Here is a 23,365-nt window from a genome sequence, read left to right on the forward strand (position 1 = left end):
GCTTCAATCTATAACGCAGCTATACCATATATTTTCAGAGTCGTTGACAAAGGTGAAAGAATGATGTAACGCACATTAAAAAACATACGATCGATTCGTGACACTTTCGGCACGACACCAGAACGGGAAAGGCCGAGGTGTATCACAAGGCTAGCACACTGAAAACGTCGCGTTTTGACAGCCGGTGACGGCGCAGCGCGACATACCGCGGGAGCAGTGGAGGACGCCGTTATTATGCATACGGGCTGACTACCGACTGACACTACTACTGCTGTTTACAGATCACGCGCGGCCGGAGCATCTTCTCCGCGACTCTCCTACCCTTCGCGCGCGATCCGCGGCACCTCGAAGGTGAAGCACGTCGTCGCACGTCCTGAGATCGCGTCAACCGCGAGCGATATCATATCCGGCGACCACCCTCCACGTGCTGCGCAGCACGATCGACCTGCGGCGGGTCGTTGACGAGGAACCTGTATGTTTGTGTATGTGTATGTATATTTGGACAAAGGGGTGCGGAACGCGTCGCTCGCGATCTACGTTCTGCGGCATACTAGCTCTCCTGCCCTGGCTCCCACCCCCTCTGGCTTCAGCGACCCCTCCGCGACCCCTCGGGAGGGAGGCCACCCGCCCCGTACGTCAGATCCTTCCTTTTCGCCCTCCACCACGACTCGCCAGCACCGCGCCATGTCGCCCCCGCATCGACGGACCGACCGACGCGCGTTTCGCAGTACCATCAGCGTCGGTAGCTGCCACCACCGGACGGGGTTGCGTACGCCACCGGACGATACGGCGCCAATCAATCGTGATCCAGTTTCAAGCCCGCCGGATACTTTCTTCCGGCTTGCGACGCTCGTTCGACCCTTCGAACAGATCCCTTAAGAAGTCTCCTCGGTGCTCTGGAAACTCACTAGCGCTCTTATAGCGACTCTTTCTACTTCACGACTTGACCTAACGTATACAGATTGTTTGTCGAGTTGAAGTGCGAGGTGATCGCTAGTTATCCAATTGTAAATGTTTAATTGGGAAAGATTGTATTTAGAAACAGAGATTACCCTTTTACGAATGATACTTATAGAATTATCTTTTGCGTCTCTTTCATTTTAGGTATTTGGTAGCATGTATTTTTATAGAATAAATATTAAGTTAACACTTCTCCCTTGCACAATGTCTCAATTTATACCTATTCCTTCTTCCTGTACATATGCTTTAATATCTGAGAAACATATAACGCTTTATGTATATAAGTTCTCGAAATATTTATATTATTAGTATAATAAAATATTATTTTTCAGAACAATCAAGATAATAAGAATTTTGAAGACAAAGCGTTATAAATGAAATATAGTTTGATAAATTTTATAGATAAATATTATTAAAATATTAATTTTTAATATAATTAAATTTGCGTTTATTAAAATAAATAAAATTATAACACTTTTTAATAATCACTTCGCGGTATGCTTAGAAAATATTAGCAGAATATGACTATTTCATGATGATTAATTGGGGAAACTTTGTTTTAAAAATTAATTTAAATTATGGTATTATTCTGTAATGTTTTGCATACATATACATGAATTTGCAGCAAAATCGTATATTTTTTTATAAGAAAATTTTTTATTATTAAGTACAATTTACAGACAGTTAATTTAGTATCAATTGTGTAGAAGTAATTAATGTTGTAATATATATGCGTGTATGTAGTTTTATGAAATATAAACCTTGAGTGCACTTCATCGATTTTCTCGTTTTCCCAAAACATTAAGCGCATGCGTTAATCTTTTCCTTGGATGGTTGCTGTGACCATGTAGTCGATGGATCAAGAACTCTCTCTCTTTCTTTTTCTCTCTATCTCTGTTTCTCTCTCTCTCTCTCTTTTTTATCATGCATTTTAATGTAAGACAAGCATTCTGTGATAGCTATGCATCGATCGATCTTCTCGCCACAATATTATTTCCTATCAACGAAGCAACAAGTTCTATTTTCTTATAAATTAAATTCGTTTATTTTTTCTCAGCTGTACAATACAATTTAAAGACTTCTATTACTTTCAATTTTGGATTTAATTGCGAAAATATAGTAAAAGTGAGTATTTTATTTAATTAATTTATCTCTATCAGTATATATGTATAACGTTTTTACGAGAACATTTACAAAATATAATAGCTCATAATGATAACGGTTGTAATCTTTATCCTTAAGTAGTAATTATGAGAATAGATGACTCATATATAAATAATATATATATCGAACAACGCGATTATATTTTTCAAAGTTTATAAAAATTATATGCGCGTGTCTTTATTATGATGGCTAAATTTTATATTCTTCATAAAAAAATATTCACAAAACATTCGGAGAATGAGAGATGCAAGGAAAATGAGAACATACTAAGTAATAACAATTTCATTAAATATAGTAAACAATATATGTATGGTAATTATAGCAAATTATACCGTAAAAATGCATACTGTATTTTCAATATTCAATTTTCTTACATACGAAAAAGAATTGTTTATTGTTTATTTTTTATAATATGTAACGCGTCATATTAAATGAGAAATTTATAGTATATACTGAACATATACTTTAGACAAATATACAATAATAATCTTATCGGAAAACCTAAAATAAATAATAATTAATGCAAATAAAGGTTTAAAGTTCAAGTACAGTGAAAACAAACAAAATATTAAAAATAAAATATTGTTTTTAGTATTTAGAGATATATGTTTTCTATGAAAGAAACAAAAGCAACAACTCTATCAAATTAAATGTATCTCGTGCCAGACACTCTTTTATTTTTGCCCGTTCCACTTATTTCGCTAATCAAAGTAGGACGCCACATCGATTTTGGCTGTATCCGGAGCGAAGTGCCAAATATCTCGTAAAAAGTATAACCAAGTTCTCAATTTCTCGAGAGACGACGATCTAAAATAGGACCAGACAGAAACACGGACGACGACGAAGGAAGGAGATACGAATAAATAACGAGTATCGCGCTTCAAGGATGAAGAACGGATTAATAAGGCGCCTAGTAACGAGATAGCTCGTCAGAATGTGCCATGGTCCGATTAAATCGCTTGTCCCGTGTTCTCCATCTATCTCTCTTGTCTCTCTTCTCTACATTTATCTTTCTCCTGCTATAACTTTTCCCCCTGCTCCCTCTGCCGCGTTGCAGCTACGGGATTTTTAACTGAGAATTTTAACGATCGACCTACATTTCCGCGCCCCATTTACGGTATATCCTACGGTAATGTCAAACACCGCGATAAATTTGCTAGTGATCGTTGCTGTAAGGACCAACAGTGATGCAACGGCACGATTGAACGATTTTCAGAATATATAGATTGAAATAGTTTCGCAAAAGAGACGCCACACAAATCATTCAATGCAAATATCAATTTTCTTACGGATTTCACAAAAGCTATTTCTGTTACAACCAATTCCGTGTTGTTAACATCAGAGAATTTGTCTTGTTATTGTAATGTATGAAAAATAATTTTATTTTTTTCATTTCATCATAGTTATATATATATATATATATATATATATATATATACATATGTATATATTTTATATAATTATATACATACATCAATATTATTAAAAGTAACTTTTATAACAATTACATTTAATTACTTTTCAATTATTTTGTTTAAAAAATTAAGGAATTAATTTCTCATTTTACTGTCATATATAGTATATATATACATGCGGTAATAATTTTTAATTTTTAATTTTTGAAAATTATCACTGCATATATGTAAATGACAGTAAATTAAAAAATTAGTTTCTCAATTATTTAAACAAAATTATTCGAAATCATTTTAAATGTAATTGTTAAAAGTTATTTCTAATAATATCGATGTATATATATTTATATATATAACTATATATATAAATAGAAAAATTTTTAATTATTTCTTCAATGCAAGTAAATTTTATTTCCCTTAATAGTTCTTTGTCACACAAGAAATAATTTTGTGTATATATAAAATTTATGAAGAATATCAATCACAATTTACAAATCATTTTATTTTATATAATTTTCTTCGCAACATTGAGTTTTATCAATTATCATTGTTAAAAAACCACTTTATACAACTCAAATAATTGGTCGTCAATTAATTAAATGATCTCTAATTTTCTTAATTGAATTCATTTATGTATGTGAGTAAATTGAGAAATTATTATCAATATGTACTTTAAACGAATCAAGTCTGGTCAACTTTTTATATTTGCAGTAATTATAAACGCGACTTCCGCAAATTTTAAGATCAATTATTTAAAAGTACTTTAAACAGTTGCAGTATAATCTCAAACTGTTAATTTTTGTCATTTAAAAAAATATTTCAAGCAAGAATTCATCGATGAAAGAATTTGCGTAAAAAGATATGTAGTATACATATCTACAGCTGTGGTGTGTTCTACTTTTCTATAAGTTTTAAGCGATATGCTTAATAGTAGAAATGCATACGTAAAATATCTGTGTGTACACATGTGTGAATACTGGCATAAAACTTCGCCTAAGATATTACTGCGCCATTTTATAATATAAGTTAGAAAGAGAGCTAGCTTTAAAGTCAACAGAATAAATCATCTGTTCTGCCTGTGCTAGCTCCTAGCTTTAAAATACAACGTACTTACCCTCATATGCGGCTGGACCAATAATTCATGAAGTTCTCGAAGATCTGCTCTATCGATATTTCGCACCGCCGAATGCTCTGCCTCTCGAAGGATCTCTTCGACTTCACGGGCGCGTTGAACTGCATCTGTTTGTGGTGCTCGATACGGTGTTGGTACACGTCCTGAGATTCTGTCATAAAGCTGGAAAAAGACAACATTGACATTAATACAATTTCTTGTGTAATCCTTATTTCAAATTTTAGCATTTACGTAAATTGAGTGTTGTTATTAAATTAAGATATTATTGAAAATGTAATCAATCTCATAAATTTTTTAAATTTGTTCAAAATTAATCTTTTTTCTCAGATAAAATGCTAAGAAAAATATAATATTTTAGTAAATGCCAATAAAATATTCAAATTATGTACGTATTCAAATTTTTCTGCAACACCAAATCTTTCTCTAACTTTGCAGTAACGGTAATGCAAAAGAATATTTGTAAACATGATTATATGGGGGTTTGTAAACATAATTATATATTTAATTCATAAATATAACTAAATAAAGAACATTATCATTAAGAAAATTGAAAATTAAGATAATGAGAACACAATGTTATTTAAAACTAAAATATTGGAGTAAACGATAAAATAGTTAATTTATATATAATGATTAAGAAAATTTGTTATTATACGCTCTAACATCAGTCACTTGTTTAAAGTTTCGATCGGTTGAACGACAATTTATGCATGATATTCTTCCTGTGTTAAATTGAAATAATTTACTCACCAGGAGATCCGCGATTTCGAACAGGTCGCCGGCTAGCTCGGCGTCACCGATGAACATTAACTGACAGAGATGCATCTCTCTATCTGTTAGACAGCGCTACGAGCGTTGTGTAACATGGCCCTAACACACGTGGTTCGTTCGACCACGTGACACTTCAGGAACCACCGAAGAATACATTTCTATCGACACGCGAGTTGTCGCGATTATGCGATCTTTTGATCGTGCGTGGCATGTTGTTTATCAAGACTCCGCGGCGGCCATCTTGCCAATCCGGAGGCAGCGCTTGCGTGTTTTTCCTTGAAAGGAGTGAAGGTCGTTCCCGCGGGATATTCCGCAAGGGTGAATATTATCGGAGTTAGCAACCGAGGAGAGAGAGTCAAGAATAGTGGCGCCGCTCGCAGTGAAAGAGCTCAAGCTTTGCAGAGGCGGGAGTCAGGCGCGCGAAAAGGAAGCTTTCGAGATGACCGATTCCGGATTACGACGGGGTTGAAACAGGGGTTAACAACTCAAACATAGCGCGAACATTCCCGTGGGAGGGGTTGGCGATCGTTACCATTCGCCGTCGATAAAAAACAGAACTATTTTACCTTAATAGAGATCCTTTTTTGTTATCTGCACTTGATTGCAAAAATTCTTACTGGTGATGAGGAAATGAGTAAAAATTATTTAAAATCTGAATTAAAGCCCACAATTGCGAAATAATCGGTTAGTTACCCATATAAAGAAAAACATTCTTTTTAAATAAACAAGATGATACTGATTATTTAAGATTATTATTTTCATTTATATATTTAAGTTATAATTAAGTAAAATAAATAATATAATTAATGTAATATAATATAAAATTCTTACTAAAATATTATGAATTATTCAGAGATAATCTTTCCTAGTATTCAAAGCATTTTTCTTAATTGTAAAAGAAAAACGAGATAAAGCTAAATATAATGTAGACTATTAGAATTGTAATTGTAATATATTTAAAACAATATCACTCTAATTGTTAGTAACGTGCTGTTAAAAACCGGCATTACGCTTTATTACGATTTTTAAACAAAAAAAGATGTTAGCAGAAAATTTTTTCAAGTTTAAGAAACTTTGATTTTCTCTCTTTGTATATATATCGATCTTCATTTCAGTTATAAATTATTACGCAAAAGAAACTGTGAAAAGTTTTTCGAAATAATTATTAAAAGAAAAAATATTTGTTCCGTTTCAAACTAAATATACATATGTATGTGTGAAAAATCAAGATATCTTATAATTAATTGTTTAAAACGCAATCGTCATATTGTAAAAAATCGTACAATAAAATAATAATTATATTAAAAAATTAAATAATTGATTTTGTCATATAATATTTACAATATATATCTTTTTCTTTTTCGTTGTAATAAAAATAGAATAATTTACTCTTATTTACAATTAAGCAGATCACATAAGATCACATAGATTAATTTTGCGAAAAATTTGAATACCATAGAATCTGAATTTTTTTATTCAATGTACTGTAATTCTTTAGTTGTTTTACTATTTAAGTTTTCTAATTAATCAGATAGTTTCTTATACGATTTTTTTATATAATTATAAGTTGTCCAAAAAAGATACCTCTAAAATGGTTCGAAGCCGGTGGTCATCAACGGCGTTGAGTACTTCTGTTCGCATCAGTCTATCACTTTCCTCAAGAATTTCAATGTCATCCAAGGAATCCACAATTTCGGCAACAGCTCCTGTACATAGAACAATATGAAATATTGATTTTACGAAATGTCAATACGTTTAATGATTCATGTTCGAGTCATAATCTTTAATAGATAGATCTATTAGAGAGACAGAACGTTGATGATACTCTGTTATACACAGATGATCTAACTCTAACTAATACTCGTATGACATATTACTAAATCTGCGCAGAAATCATAGAGTTTCCAAATTACGCGATATCACTGATCTCATTGTTGAAATAGTTAACTCAAAGCACATGAACAAAACATTGACCTAAATCAAGTTATTATTGCATTGATTATTATAAAAATATCGCGAAGGATTAAGCATATATAGGAGGTAAATTATGAAGAGACAGAATTCGACTTTACAATCAATAAAATTTCAATTAAATAAAATTCATTTATTTTTTATATGTATTTCTTTAGTAATTAAAATGTGACTTGAAATTTTTATGAAATCTTCTATACTCGTCTGTTTTATAAAGCAAACATCCATAAAAGAAAAATAGATATGTTGTATTTCGTTTTGTTTTTGTACATATCAGAAGTTAAATTTTGAAATCTTTAACACACCTGTAATTGTCATCTCGTCTTCGCCGACATCGGAGAAATTGTCACCATTAGTTTCTGAATATGGAGCATGCCATTTCGACGAGGAGATAGCCGCTTTTACAGCATGGCTTAATTTTCGCCTCGCATTAAATTTCTTAAGCTCTTCTATAGTGTCAGCTAAGTGTATACGAGCTGCACCCTTATCACGATCCTGGAAATTAGTATCCATTCATTCGCTATCAAAAATACGACAAAGTTTTTATTGACTACAAGCTGAAGCGAGAGACGTTTGCAAACTATAACTTATATATTTTAAAAAGTATATTTTTAATTAAAATCATCTATAAATAATAAAATCACTACAGGCAATCGCCGGTTCCAAATTAATTGCTTTTAAAATAAATAAAAATTGTTACTAAAATTCTACAAGCGTTGTTTAAAAGTGTAACATCGAAGTAAAGAAAAGAAAGCTAAAGAAAAACTTTCTTTTCTTTACTTCGATGTCACACTTTTAAACAACGCTTGTAGAATTTTAGTAACAATCTTTATTTATTTTAAAAGCAATTAATTTGGAACCGGCGATTGCCTGTAGTAAAAAATATTATAACATCATCGACGCAAACGACTAATATGCAATTTAAATATTTTCCTTCATACAATCGCATTATTCCGCTATAATGACAAAAGAAAGATCGATTATATTTGCTTCCACAAAGTCCTCGAGAGTTCGATGAACGTACAGCCACGTAAAAAAGCTCTAAGCAATGCACACAGAGCGCAAGGTATATACTTTACTACAGTTATTTTCATTAATCGTCGGTGCTTTGCTCCTACTATAACGATCGATAGCCCAGTTGCACGTGTATTGTATCGAAGAAGTATGGGGGTGACTCCGCGAGTGTTGTTACCTTAGGTCACTGGCTAACTGTTGCACCATACAGGTATAATCTCGCACCATATCGGTGTGCGCGTGCGCACGCACATTCATCGGACATAACAACGGAGAATGAGGCCACGTGTACATATATACGTTACATATATATATACCGCATAATTATAAAATAAAACCCAATGTACTATCATCGGCGATCAAACGGAAGCCGCTACATCGATTATCCCCATCAGGAGTTGCGCGGCGTGACGTAGAATACTGATCGTCACCAAACGCCCGCGCTCGAACGGATTATTATACAGAGATCACACACGTCCAGCCGTACACATTCATATATATACACAAGCGTGATATTGTTCCTCCGTGCCCCATCATATCCCGCAAATAAAGGAACCACGAATCCTCCCGTCGATCGTTTTACTTACTCTAAGCCACTTGTGGTTGAGAACTTCCTGGATGGTGATCCTATGATTCACGTCGGTCGTGAGCATTCTCTGTATGAGGTCTTTCGCGGGCTCGCTGATGGGATCCCAGAGTGGTGTCTCCATCTGCAAATTCAATTAAATGGGAATTATACTTGCCACAGAGAATCCCGCTCTTTGAATACTACGAAGCGATTCGAAATCACGCGAGGCAAGCGTTATTAAAATTTTTGCACCGCTCGTTTTTTATCCGGATTAGCTGCGTTAGGCGCGATCGAATACGATCATTACCTGTACCCGTCCTCGGCAGATCGCTTCTCGCAGCCTGTCCCGAGATCCGACAAACGGAAGTGTGCCAGTTAGCAGAACGTGGAGCAATACTCCGGCCGACCAGACATCACCGGGTTTCCCATATTGTCGCCGTTGAATCACTTCCGGCGCCATGAAATGCGGACATCCGACACGACCTGCGCGACCAAGAGCATCGTGAGCAAAAGTAGATAAAATTGTCAAGATGTGACCAGCAGAATGGAAGCGAAGCGTGAGTGATTGCTCAAAAACTTCGCAGTCGATCGTTAACGTAAAAAAAAAACCCCGGAATCGCGCCTGCGATAAATACAAATAAATGTATCAATCGAATGAAACATTTGCGTTTAATTTTTCCTTTATTTCACGGTCATATGCGTGTATAAAACCAATAATCGACAGCTTTCCCTCTCGTCCAAATCGACCACTCGCCACGTGGCGAGAAGATTCAAAAAGTACGTTTTCGTTGATTTATTATTTAATCGGATCGACTGGACGTATAATAAATGTAATTAATGATAAGGAACGAAACGTGTCAGACGCAAAAACTACTGCATTCCTCGAAAACAAATACACTTGTCACAAAAGTAGCTGATCCTTTGTATAATAGGCACAAACGTCGTTTACAAACGATAACCAACGTGCTCTCTCTAACTTGCTTACTTTCAACAACCTATATTTATTAAGAATCAGTAAATGACACAGAAAGCGGCACGAGAGAGAAAATGTAGGTCACTGCACGTTGGAAAGTGTACATGGGAAAAGATGAGATGATTAAGGCTGTAAAGCAAAGACGACATAATTGCGATCGCGAGTACATCGTTAAACGCTAGAAAAATTATTATCAAATTATCCTATAATTTTTTATATATAAAAAATATACTATAATATATAATTATATGAATAGTTGTCATATAATATGGTTTACTTTCTCTGAAAAGTAAAATATACTTACATATAATATGATGATAAACAATATATAAAACATTTTAAATATCTTTGTACATTTCACATATATATATATTCAGTTATACTCTATAAAATCTATTTCTATATGTATGTAGATATAACTATCCTATATATATCTATAAAATATATTCTTAGCTCTATTTCATGTAAATTTTTTCATTTATAAAAAATATTGTGCTAATAAATATTATATAAATATTTATTTCTATTTGGATGTATTTCTATATATTCTGAATAAATTTTATATTTTTATAAGCAAAAATAATTAAATCCTATATTTTTATACACAAAAATATATTTTTATCGTGTTCCTCTATTTTGTAAGATATAAAAAATTATGAATTAATTAAAAAACATTACAATATATAATAAAATCTATCCTCCGTTTCTTATTTTTTATGATATTGATTTTTTGAAATAATTATACAGTATAGAGAATTATTAAAGAATTAAAGAATAATAATTATATATATTAATAAAAAAAACGCTAATTTTATGAAATAGTATTGTTGTGTTAATTATGGCATTGTCGCTGTCTTTTATTTTCGATAAATACACATATACATTTAATAAAATAAATAATTTAAAATATAGACATGTATTTTTTTAATATATTATATTTTAATATGTATTTTATAATATATAGAAGAAAATATATAGTCTTATCTCTATATAACATAATGTATAAAAAGATAAAACACGTCACGCAGCATTATTTGAATCAACAAACGATATAAATGGTGCTGGGGTGCAAAGAAAAACTGACGCAGTTATTTATTTAAAGAGAACACAATAAATGAAAACAACTTTAATACTTACACAGAAACAGAAACTAAAAGTATCTAATATCAAACTATAACAGTGCCATAACAGTGCCAAACTACATATACATTTAGAAATTAAAGTTTTCATGCGATTTTCACAGCAATCATGCACAATATTAGGAGATAAATTCAATTAATGAATTTTATATTTTAAAAATAAAATTGGTTAAAATAAAAAATATAACTATTAATAAAAATATTTTCAAGTGCTTTTGCCGCTTTGCTATCGCTTGTTGTCACGTGATTTTAGTTACTCATTTTATAACGAAAGTAATTAGTCACACAAACGAGGCGACGAGTTAATAACACGGTATGCATTTTATGCACCAAGTATATTTTATATGTGTAGAATGATATATGCACGAGTAGCCTGGAAAATTTCTGCCATATGCGGGAAAGTTTATTTTGAGTAAAAACATATTATATATATATGAACGTACGCGCGATTTATTTATTTAAAAAATGGTAAATTGAAAATATTAATTGCACAAATGTTGTAACAGTACACATAAAAATAGAAATTAAAATAATATTTTATTTTATTTATTGAAAAAATTCAAATTTCTTATATTAATAACTCCTTTCCGTCAATGTTAATGGTTGATAATATTGTATAATTTATATCTCTCCTAAGTTATATCTTCTTTACTTTCAATATATTTTTTTGATTTTATTATCGTAACTTGTAATAGAATAAAATAATTATAAATTTAATTTAATTTAATTAAAAGTAAGTTCAGGAGCACACACATCTTATTTTTCAATAAATAAACAAATCGAATAAATTTTTGTAAAGCCAATTTGTTTGTTTTAATATTATGTTTATACGGAACATTTTAAAACTATCTCTTAATATTTTGGAAGTAGATTATTTTTCACAAATAAAAGTACCCAAAATTACAATAAGTATCCACAATTTTTCGATTAAAACAAATTGTGAATTTGCAAAGAAACGCACCTAAAAAGTATATATAAGTTATTGAAGCTTATTCTTACTTTTAATTTTAATATGTAGACATTTGTTAGATTTTTTAAATTAGCAAATATCTTGTTGAAAATAATATAAAAAAAATTAAATTCTCATTATTATTTGATCCCAAAATATCAATTCATTTATGCATACTCTATATATTCGCAAAGTTTCCCAATCCATTCCTAAGTCAATCTGTATAGAGAGATTAAAACTTAAATTATATAATTATCTTATATTATATTTTATTACTTGTGTCATTATAGCTATATCGTTTTTAGTATTGTAGATAAGATTCAGAATCAAATCATATCTAATGTAATAAAATGTCACTCTGATTTGATGTTACTAAATTAATATTAAATATCATTGAACTGTGTCTTTAATTAAAAGAACAAAGATTATATTTTTGCGCAACGTTGCAAACAAAATATCTTGTTTCATTAGTCATAAATATGCTGTAACATTGCACACTTGTCACTCCAGATTATCAAGTTTCATAAAAAAAAAGATCGTTAAGGTGCTAATCATAACTCGTATAATCTTCATTAAGAAACATTTTTGTAATATGAGTAATTTGCTTGTCGTAATGATGCAAAGAATGCAAGATTGCATAAAATATTTATTTAAAATCATGTAAAACGTTGTATCGTAATCGTTACGGCGGGATTAATTCACTTTTATATAATATTTTTTTAATAAACAAATAATTTCGCGCAATAGTAATTTTGAATATATTTTATAACAATTAACATTTAGCACATATTTCTGAATATCCTGATTTCAATTTAACACGCGATGTGTTCGATGACATAATACTATGTTTGGATTCTATCGCGTTTGTCTTTCTCATTGTAAATACATTTCACATATATACTCTCAACAAAATAGTCTTGTCTCTTTCTGACGCGGCGACTAGTTTCAATTTGTCATCGATAAGTGATGAAAGACAAACACAAAGCGACATACAAATAGACAGACACACACACACAGATACACAGGCTAGTCTACCGCTACGAACAATAACGACATAGGCAGGCCCAAATTATGCGGGCAATTAGTCCACGTAACCAGACTCAAATAAAGGTAAACCGATTTGAAGGGTTTATTACGCACGTAAAACGAAAAACTATCATTAATGCACATAAATAAATACAAAAATTATATTGAAATTAAAATAACAGAAACTTCCGCTTTCCTGTTTATTATTTTTGATAATACATATTATATTATGCTAATAATAGCTTCATAGTTATAATATATTATGTAAACCATTTATTAATTATAATATTAATAATTATTATACATCTTATTGTTAGTATACATTTTAATGTATCCATGTAGTGAATCATGTAATTTATCGATGTATGTCATATCAAATAATATACAAAGCTATCTCTCAAATTTCTATATCTTGTTGCTTTTACTGTTCTCCGTTTTTAGAACATACTTTATTTATTTTATTAAAAATTTTATATTCTCTATATTAAACGCATACATATGGGTGTATACTGTACACATTATTTAAAATAATTGAACCACTATTTAAAATATTGTCAAACATTGTAACTATAATCAATTTGATTTAATTTGAATGCATTATGAATAAACTAGACACAAAGAAAATTTGATGAAAAAATTTATTGTTCAAATTTTATTGTGAAAAATTTGCCCGTATTAATTTGTACATTCTAAATATTTTATTTTGTCCTATTTTGAAAACACTGTTACCTCGAAATTTTGTACTAGCGATCTTTAATATTTAGTAAACCCAGAGAGATCCATACGAAATACCGAAATAAATCTTTGATAAACTGTTTTAATATCTTTTATTAAAAATCTGATAAATGAAAAAAGCAAAACTCCACATGTGAAGGCTGTACAAGCCATTTTCGATGAAATAAAATAATGTAACAACGAATCTCGTAACGAACCCTTCAATTCTGTCAGAAATTGATCCCAATCCTACAATGATGAAGCAGAGCTTGTCTCATTCGCGCGTTACAAAATTAGATACGCGGACAACGGAAGGGGTGGGAATAGAAAAAAGAGGAAGCAGTCGCTTTCTCACTCGCTTCCTCTTGATGGCACAACGAATATCAGTTACTACGCGACCTGCACAACGATATCATAGGAATACGCTATCGCACGTAGGTCGAGTGTCTATACAGACACTAGACGTTCTCAAACTAGCATAACCATACCACACGTGGGGGTAGAATGTCATCTATGCCTCAAGTGAGAATAACCCCGAAACGAGACTGATCGATCGCTCGATAATCACAGAATGCTACGCATTCGTATGCTTTGCGAAAATAAACTAAATGTCATAACCCGCTGAGATATATTATCGTTGTGTTTTGCCAGACTCGGATTTACCACGTATATCAATCTTTTCTTTCTTATGTATATACACAGAATACTTCACATCAAATAATTTTATCAGTGTTATTAATGACAATAAAAAGTATTACGAATAAAATCACAGGTCAGATTTTAGAAAATATCTATTTTAGTGTATATAATATTCTTGATTTTTTCTCGAGAGGCTTTTATATTCTATAATATTTATTTTATCCTCAATTTGACAAAATACGTGAGCAAGGCAAATTATATGCAACATCCTGTACGTGTCTGGCCTTGTCACTGATAGCGAAACAACTCTCAATAAATACTTGATGAGTTATCGCAGTTATATAAGAAGTCGGATACTACATTCAAGGACGTATAAAGAAAGATAAATCTTTTGAAGAAGATGCGATACTTTCTCGTTTCTACCCCCGATTGTGGTAAATCATAAGTTATGTGGAAGTTATGTAGAAGTGTCAGGCATATGGATACCGATATTGTCCTCCGTGTCGCTCACTAGCGAATCCTCGGCGTCGGTCAGGTCCTCGAAAGGAAAATTGCAGCTCGGGGAGATCAGGCCTATCGAAAGAACACAGAGAGAAAGGAGAAGGATTGTTATCGTCACGATAATTTCGCGCCATGCACGACTTATTTTCACGGACGATAAAACGCTCTTTATCGTCAACGCCGTTATTCGTAGAGGAAGACAGACCTGTGACTGTTGGGGGTGGTTTGTTGCTTTTATCAAAGAATCAAATCTATAGGTAGATCAAAGTGCAAGGGATCAACTGGCTCACTTATTGATTGACTCTCGACTCTTGATTCTCTAGTGGTATGTGTGCGTCTATTGGTATGTAAGATGTTGAGCTTGTGACATATACTTTCCAGTTGTGTCTGTATGAGTTTATTTGTATCGTACCGTAAATAGAGAATAATCTCTTCGTATAATCCTATTAATATATATATATACAAAGTCTGTCGAATTAGCTCGCTTTAATCTGTATTCGTATAATCTTACATAAAATAAAATTTAATTTTTTTTCAATTAAATTATATTTCATAGATTATCAGTTAATACGTAGAATAAATTCTCCATAATAATTATTAAGAATAAAGTTGTATTTATATATAATTACCGTTCTCTTAAGCGCAAACGAATCATTAACTGACAATGAGACGCGATGTACAAAATCGCAATTAATCTCGCGTTTAGATATATATTGCTAAAGAATCATTTCTAAACGAATATCGATAATGCCTAATAATAAATATTGCATATAGCTCGCAAGAGTAACATTCTTTAATTTTATAAACCAGAAACCATTTCCGAAGAAATTTATAGAAATATAACTATTAATATATTAGCCAAATCATATACATATATGTGTCATGTGTATCATATAAATATGTATATACATATACACATATATATTAATGAATTAACCAAGTCAAAGTAAAACGCGTAAAGCGAGCAAGCAAGCAGTGGCAGCTTCTAGAGTATATAGTGATGTGGTAGTGATATATAAGTACAGGAATATATTAAAATGTGTAGCATAATATAATATTTGTGAATACGGTAAGTGTGTATGTGTGATATATATATAGGTATATATATATATATATATATGGCGTGAGGTGACAAGGCTCCTGCGGAAGTAATAATTAAAGGTTAGATCAGGCTTACCCTCGCTGTCGGCCTTCAAGTAGAGCTGCCCCTTTGGGCTCAGACACTGTCGATACTCGGTCGTGTAACATGCTGTATTCATTCAAACCAAATTTCAAGTTATCAGTGTGTCAGACGACGCGATATCCTGTTACTGCCTAATTCAATCCGCAAGGAAATGTTTAAAAGGGAAAACTCATTGATACTCATTTTCTTGTCATTCTTTAGGAAAGATATGTCAAGTGTTGGACTGATATCTTACGGGCAAAATCAGGAAATATTAGCTTCCCGAGAAATAAATATTGAGAGAAACGGTAATGTGTGTTATACGTATCTAAATCAAAAACTTTTCATTGAAAAGTAATTTATTTCGACAGCAAGTGGATTCGATTGCGAAATTCATATGTAAAAAGTTGCAAGTCCCAATTTATATTACGGTTTAAAGTCGATGTCTGGTCTATATTTAAAACGATGTCTACTCTTAGAATGCTAAATTTCGAACTGAGAAAAGCAGAGATAATAGCCGTGAAGATGAAAAAGATTAATACCTGATTGAGCCTAATAGTATAATTTCTTAGCAAAACAAGAAGGCAATTAAACTATATCAACTTAACTACAGCGAGTAAAAGTTTTTATCATATTTTTATATTTTACTACCAAGTGACGGAAACTTTCTGACATATAAAAGTATATATTCAAAATTATTAGATTCGTAATTATTATCATTTTTTTATGGCAACATCCCAATGTAATTAAAAGGTTTAATTATTAATACGGGTGAAAATGTCATAATCTACCATTGTACTGTAATTCATTCATTCATTGTACATTCTACAATGTATTCTAAATGTACAACTTTTTGATAACGTATGTTATTATTAAACACATCTTGATCGTCTTATCATCCATTAAATATTAATCATGTCAAACAAATGAAATAAAAATAGAAATTTTATTCAGTGGGAGGTCGACCGATAATGCGTGCGTTCTATCAACAGCTCTTAACGGCGATGGAGTTTAACGCGATGCTATTGTTGTTCTAATATGAATAACATATATAATTATTAATATTACGTTCTAATATTAATAACATAATATTAATACAAATGACGTAATTATATAATATAGAAAAAAAAATTTATTTCAAAACTAAAGACGCTTTAATATCGCATGGCTATAAATGGGAGACAAATCGCTTAAAAATGTATGATAATAATGTAATTGCGCTGCTCACGCAAAGAAAATTTGAAATTAGTCCAAGATATATAGCGATCTATAAAATAGTATCTACGAGTGCTGCTAATAATAAGAGCATCTACTTATTGTGGAACCATGCGATATTAAAGCAGTGAAAGATTATAAAAAAAATGCATAGACATCAATCGATTGCGGCTGATCAGAAAAGAGAGCATCACGATTGTCATAGGGAAAAAATCCGATAAAAGCCGTTGCATTCTGCACATCGAACATCGAGAAATTTTTTGAATGTGATTTGCCAATCATCGACCAAGCCAGCCAATAATCGCAGAGTAGGGCATTCAAAAAAACGATATAAAAACAACGAATATCTTTGAAGTGACGCTTGATGAGAGCCAGGAACATTGTATCGTCGGTAAAAAAAAAGAAAAAAGAAATAAAAAAGACAGAAATTTGAATTACAAATTCTGAAGAGGCAATATTCAATGCGCTTTTGGTAGAGTTTTTTGCCCTCGTTCGTTAACATTATTAGCGTTCTGGCATTGTGTAAGGATTATCATATCTTTATCAACAGTGCCATGTAGGAAAACATTTTCTCAGGGGACGCGGCACAATTTATTATGTGAGAACTTAATCACTTTTATCTACAGACGCGCGCGTCAGCATACACCCTCGGCAATAATTTCTGTATCCCAGAAGACGTGCTCAGTCGCTTCTTGTCGCTGAATATTTTATAGCTCACTCCTTTTGGTGTCATATACAAAAAGAAGACCGTAATTAAACGACACTCATTGAACTATTTGTCACAATGAATCTAGCTAAATGTTAACAGAGATTTTTAATTAATTTCTTCAAATATATAACACGCAATCAATTAAAAATAAAACGAAATATAGTATATGTTACAAAATAGGTACGTATTTTGTTTTGCGTGAAAAAATAAAATTGAAACTATGTTGTATCAATAAATTATAGTTTAAAGTGTGTGCTGGCACACACAACAGAATACACAAATATATTTATATTGTGTCTGCAATAAAAGATTTAATTTTTCTTTTACAGTTCATTAAATTTCAAAAAAAAATGTAAAAGCTTTACATCGCTACAAGAATAAATTAAACGTACAAATATACTCGATATACATATTTATAAAAAATGTACTCAATTATTATATCCAACATGTATACATAAATATTTTATATATAATGTTTTGAGTTAAATGAAGAATATCATTTTATAATTAAACAAATTATTTTTAAAGAAAAATTTCTGAGTTAATAAATCATTAAGTACAAGATGTATATAATTGGTTGAACGTTTAATCACAAATAATCCTAAATATAGTTTCACATTCATAGTCGATAAATAATTTAATAAATTTGGCCAATCTCTGCACATAAACAATTTATTTAATTATTACTCTAATAAAAACAAATATCTTTGATGCTTATTTAGCAGCAAATAGCCTTAATATACATATGCGCATTGAATAGTACCTCTCAAATATAATCAATAATCAGAATTAAGCGTATATAACACTTAAAAGTATATATTTAATGTTAGTATATTTTGTTTAACATAAAGATGGCGTCGGCGTCAGCTTATAATTTTGACTAACAAACTTTTACTTTTGATTCATCTATTTTCTCGTATAAAATATTACAACACAACTAAAATTTAAATGTACTTGCGTTATTTATAAATTCTTCTTTCAAATAACATCTTTCTCTGTTATAAACTGTGTACTGATAACAATACAAAAGCTATTATATTCCTGTTTATGAAAACTATTAATCACGGAAAAAAAATGACATTTACTTTGTATTTTTCTTTTTATATCGTTCATAATAATTCATAATAATATTGCTCTTGCCCTATTTTCGCGTCTCCTAGCGCCGACTCCACTTAAAAATATTATGAAAAATTTAGTAATCTTAATGCTGTCGCGCTAAAAGCAGCACGACGTCAGCTCTCGTGAACTATATCATAGAATAGAAGGGGTTGCAGAGTGGTTCAAGAATTTGCATAGCTTTTTGAATAAACTCTCTCTTTTACACTTTGACAATTATATATACTTCAGTTCAAATAATTTAGTTACCACGATTTAATCGATACGTCTTATTCAATGTCTTATTTAAAATATTGGAGATTCTTGAACCTTAAATAAAAAATCACTCATCAAAAACTATTTATTTGTCAATAAAGTATTTCAAAAAAATCATTAGACTTTTGAAAATAAATAAGCAGAGAATCAACTATACTTCTCGTTTACAAAAATATATAATTATCTTTTCTCAGTTAATAATAATAATAATAAACACATTTTTTTCCTTCCTCTCTCACTTTCCCTTTCTTTCCCCTCCTTTATTCTCATCTCTCTTTTTCTCTCAACATAACATAAAATATTCGTACGTCAAATAATCAATTTCAAATATTTGCAGAATTCTACTCCTACTCAATATAATACACAGATTTAATATTTGTCTAGAAATAGATAAATAAAACCGACATTTTCAAACTTTTTTAGTTTAATTGAAGTGCGATAATTAATATACGGACAGAAAAAATAAAGATTAAAAAGATTAAAAAATGTTATTTTATTAATTCTAATTTATACTACTAGAGGATTAAATCATTTTTTTAGCAAAATTGTGTTGTAGTAACTACTTGTTCACATTTGCTATATTAACGTTTTGCTATTAAACAGCTGTAATTTTTTCAAAATTAATTTGCAACATTAAAATTTTGTTTTTATAAGATAACTTTCTAATTTTTTGAGTATTTTATAACGTGATTAAAATTTATAAATATATATAGTATTAATAGTATATAATATTATATATGTACACATTTAACAGTTATTAGTTTAATGCCACCCAATGTAGCCGTATAGAGTTATTTTTATGATAATGATTGTAGAACTGCCGAGTTGAAAAAAATATTATTAATAAAAGCGAGGTCGACCATCTCAGAGCTGACGTTGTGCGATACTCCTCTAAGTGAATGTCTCTCGCGTAAAATGCTATATAAAATAAATCGCGAAAAAAACGATAAATAAATTAGAAGAAGATGTGAACGTACCAACGCCATTGGACTGCGAAGTCGGGAGTTGCACAGCAACGCCGAAGCCGCGCAGCTTCACCGGAGCGGAATTCTCCTTGCCAGCTAGAAGGGCGCACTGCGGCTTCAGGTCACGATGAATAATGTCGTTCTCATGGCAGTAACGCAACGCTTCAAGGATCTGTCGCATGTAGTGACTGTAAAAGAAAGTACAGTTTTCTTAGATGACAGCGTTTGCAGCTGCACGTCAAGAAAGAGCCCTTACAATCGCAAGAACAATAGTGAAGACAGTACAAAACGAGCATTTTCGCGATACAAGAAACGAGTTTTTTACCAAGAACTTAAGTAGAGCGATTAAAGTACGCCTCGTTACGTCATGTAATGATTTTACACCACAAAGTCCTAGAATCTTTTAACGATCCCACCTGGGAGAAGAATTTAAAGGAGAGTGAGCAATATAATAAAACAATAATACAAAAGTATGTAATTTATAATATAAAAAATAAAATAATAAAAGATTATTAATAAAGATTATTTAATTGTGTCTCCAAATTAATATATAAAATAACGATAGTGTTATATATATAAAGAGAACAAACTTTTTGGAATTTAATTGTTTTACAAAAAACCTACATTTTTTGACATCTTAACACGATCTCTGACATTTCTTTTAACTAGCAAATGTATTAAGAAATAATAGATTTAATGTACACGTGTATGTATAGTGTAAAACCCTTGCCAGCTGACTCTTGACATTTTTATATATTTTTTATAATATGCAAAAAAGAAATGCAGTCTAATAAAAACAAGATATCGATGATACGATATAGTTAGGCGATGATGAAAATATTAAAAATATACCATATATAAACAGGAATATAATGTAGTTCTTTTAGTGTATTCATCGTGCTTTTATTGAATCAATCAAAGTAGACTTTGATATGATCTTTCATGCACTTTATATGTTACATACGATAAATGTATAATGTTCGTGGATTTGACATGTGATATTAGCGATGAAATGCCTTTGATATTCAGGAATGGAATATAAGACACGAAAACATATTTCAAGACAAAAGAAAGTATAAAAGTTTCAAAAGATTTTTTGTTTGATCCTGGAAAACATTTAGTTTAAATATATTGAAATATATGCATGTTTGTAACAAATATACTCTGAAGATTATTTGTATACCCCAATTTTTATGAGATAATAAGAAAATAAAATCTCTGTATTTTTACATTCAAACATTATTTTATAAATTATACTATTTGCACCACATTAGTCATATCAAATAATACATTGACTTATAATTCTCTCCGTAATATGAATGATATAATAGCATATTTGTGACAAGTTTTAATAGGATCCTTCCGAAGTGAAGACTAGTACTAGTTCAAGCGTGACATAAACGAGTATAGCGAACCTAATGGATCGCAGTCAAGGATTTATCGAGACAGGGATTTATTACGCGCCAGGGAGACTCTCTCTCTCTCTCGAGAATCTGCGTTTGCATTATATCGAGGTGTAACATACAAACGATAATCACGTTTCACTATAAGCTCCAAGCAACTCAGGGAAACAGAACAATTAATTTATCAAATTTCCCTCCGCCTATATAAATGCAATTAATGAATAGATTAAAACAACTTTTGATACAATCTTTTGATAATGTAAAAAAATTTTTAATTCATAATTTATTAAAAATAATATTGTAACTCTTTCCTAATTTATATGTGTAAACTCTCTTGTGTAATTTTTTAAACGGTTTTGAGAGAATATGATAAGTTATAAAAAATATATAATTATCTATATATCAATCAGTGCTATTTAAAACGTTTAAGACCGAATGTCTTCATATATGTATATCGTATTACATCTAAAATAAACGATGTTAGCCTTCAATAGGTAATGTTTAATGAACATACTGTGGATTTACGATGTAATAGTATGCTCAAATATATGTGTGTATATATATATATATATATGTATGTGATAGGTGAATGAGCGAGTGTGTGTGCGCACGTGCGTGCATCTGTACGTGCGCTCGATGATAGATATAATGAATTTTCTTACCTAGCAACCGCCTCGCTGTATACGAATCCAGAAGTTGCTCGTCTTACCACCTCGAAGCATAAATCAGAACCATCCATGCTGAAAAAAGTTGGGATATTAAAACGAGAACGATGATGCACGATATTAAAAAGATCTATTCTAAATTGTCTTCTTTCTTTTTCTTTAAAATTTTTAATTTTTATTATATTATTATATTACTATATTATATTATTTATTATATTATTATACATATATAACGTATATATCATGTATTTATTAAAATTTTTATTTTTTATTATATGTGTTATACAATTATAACGTATTAATAATTTAATTAATTAATGCTTTATCTACTTGTATCAAATGTTTAAATTTACAAACACAAAATTCAGAGTATTTACACTTTTAATTTGTAAAAATTACTAAAAATGAATAAAAATATTAATAAAAAGGAATATTATCAATCATATATTAACAATGACCAAATATTGATTATTAGGATTTCTTATAGCAAAAGAAAAATGTTCCATTAAACTAAAGAAAGTATTGGGGTGCAATTAAGTGTCATGTTATTTAAATAGTATCGTTAAAAACGCCTTGAGCATCGAGTCTATTAAAAACCGTAGCTATATCTTATCCGATAGCGTAGATTATTTCAAGAGTACCTCGGATATATGTATCCAATTATAGCAAACTATAGTAGAACGTTATAATAGATGGCAAACAACTAAATGGAAAACGTGCCTTTCGCGAGTAAAGATAGAGCCGCTAAGGAAATGTATTTATTTTGCCGAGTTTTTTATTTTCGACAACTGCATATGATGCTTTTCCATTTCGGCTTTCAAAAGCGTAACATTCAATCAATCTCAAGGTTATAATTGTGTCAAGAAACCAAGATAGTAAACTTGTCAACATATAAAAAAACGAGAACTGATATTTCTTTTATTAAAAAAAAAAAAAAAAAAA

At 30.8% G+C, this 23,365-nt stretch overlaps 1 protein-coding gene across 11 annotated transcripts in view; it reads right to left on the reverse strand.

Annotated features, from left to right (window-relative positions):
* CASK (peripheral plasma membrane protein CASK) overlaps nt 1-23,365 on the reverse strand; it is a 178,476-nt gene that overhangs the window by 134,584 nt on the left and 20,527 nt on the right. For 7 of the 11 annotated variants that reach the window (XM_029315348.2, XM_029315351.2, XM_029315344.2 and 4 more), the window contains exons 4-11: nt 22,421-22,498; nt 20,368-20,543; nt 14,919-15,005; nt 9,300-9,475; nt 9,012-9,134; nt 7,716-7,905; nt 7,024-7,145; nt 4,651-4,830 (exon numbers count right to left, since the gene is read on the reverse strand). In XM_029315348.2, the coding sequence (XP_029171181.1) occupies nt 4,651-4,830; nt 7,024-7,145; nt 7,716-7,905; nt 9,012-9,134; nt 9,300-9,475; nt 14,919-15,005; nt 20,368-20,543; nt 22,421-22,498 (1,132 nt within the window). Of the gene's footprint in view, nt 1-4,650; nt 4,831-7,023; nt 7,146-7,715; nt 7,906-9,011; nt 9,135-9,299; nt 9,476-14,918; nt 15,006-16,110; nt 16,183-20,367; nt 20,544-22,420; nt 22,499-23,365 lie in introns of all 11 variants that reach the window. The other 4 variants (XM_085487698.1, XM_029315346.2, XM_029315345.2 and 1 more) reach the window with 3 other exon arrangements.

This window comes from Nylanderia fulva, unplaced genomic scaffold (genome assembly GCF_048542155.1).
Source record: "Nylanderia fulva isolate GAGA-0341 unplaced genomic scaffold, ASM4854215v1 Scaffold6, whole genome shotgun sequence".
Lineage (NCBI taxonomy): Eukaryota > Metazoa > Arthropoda > Insecta > Hymenoptera > Formicidae > Nylanderia > Nylanderia fulva.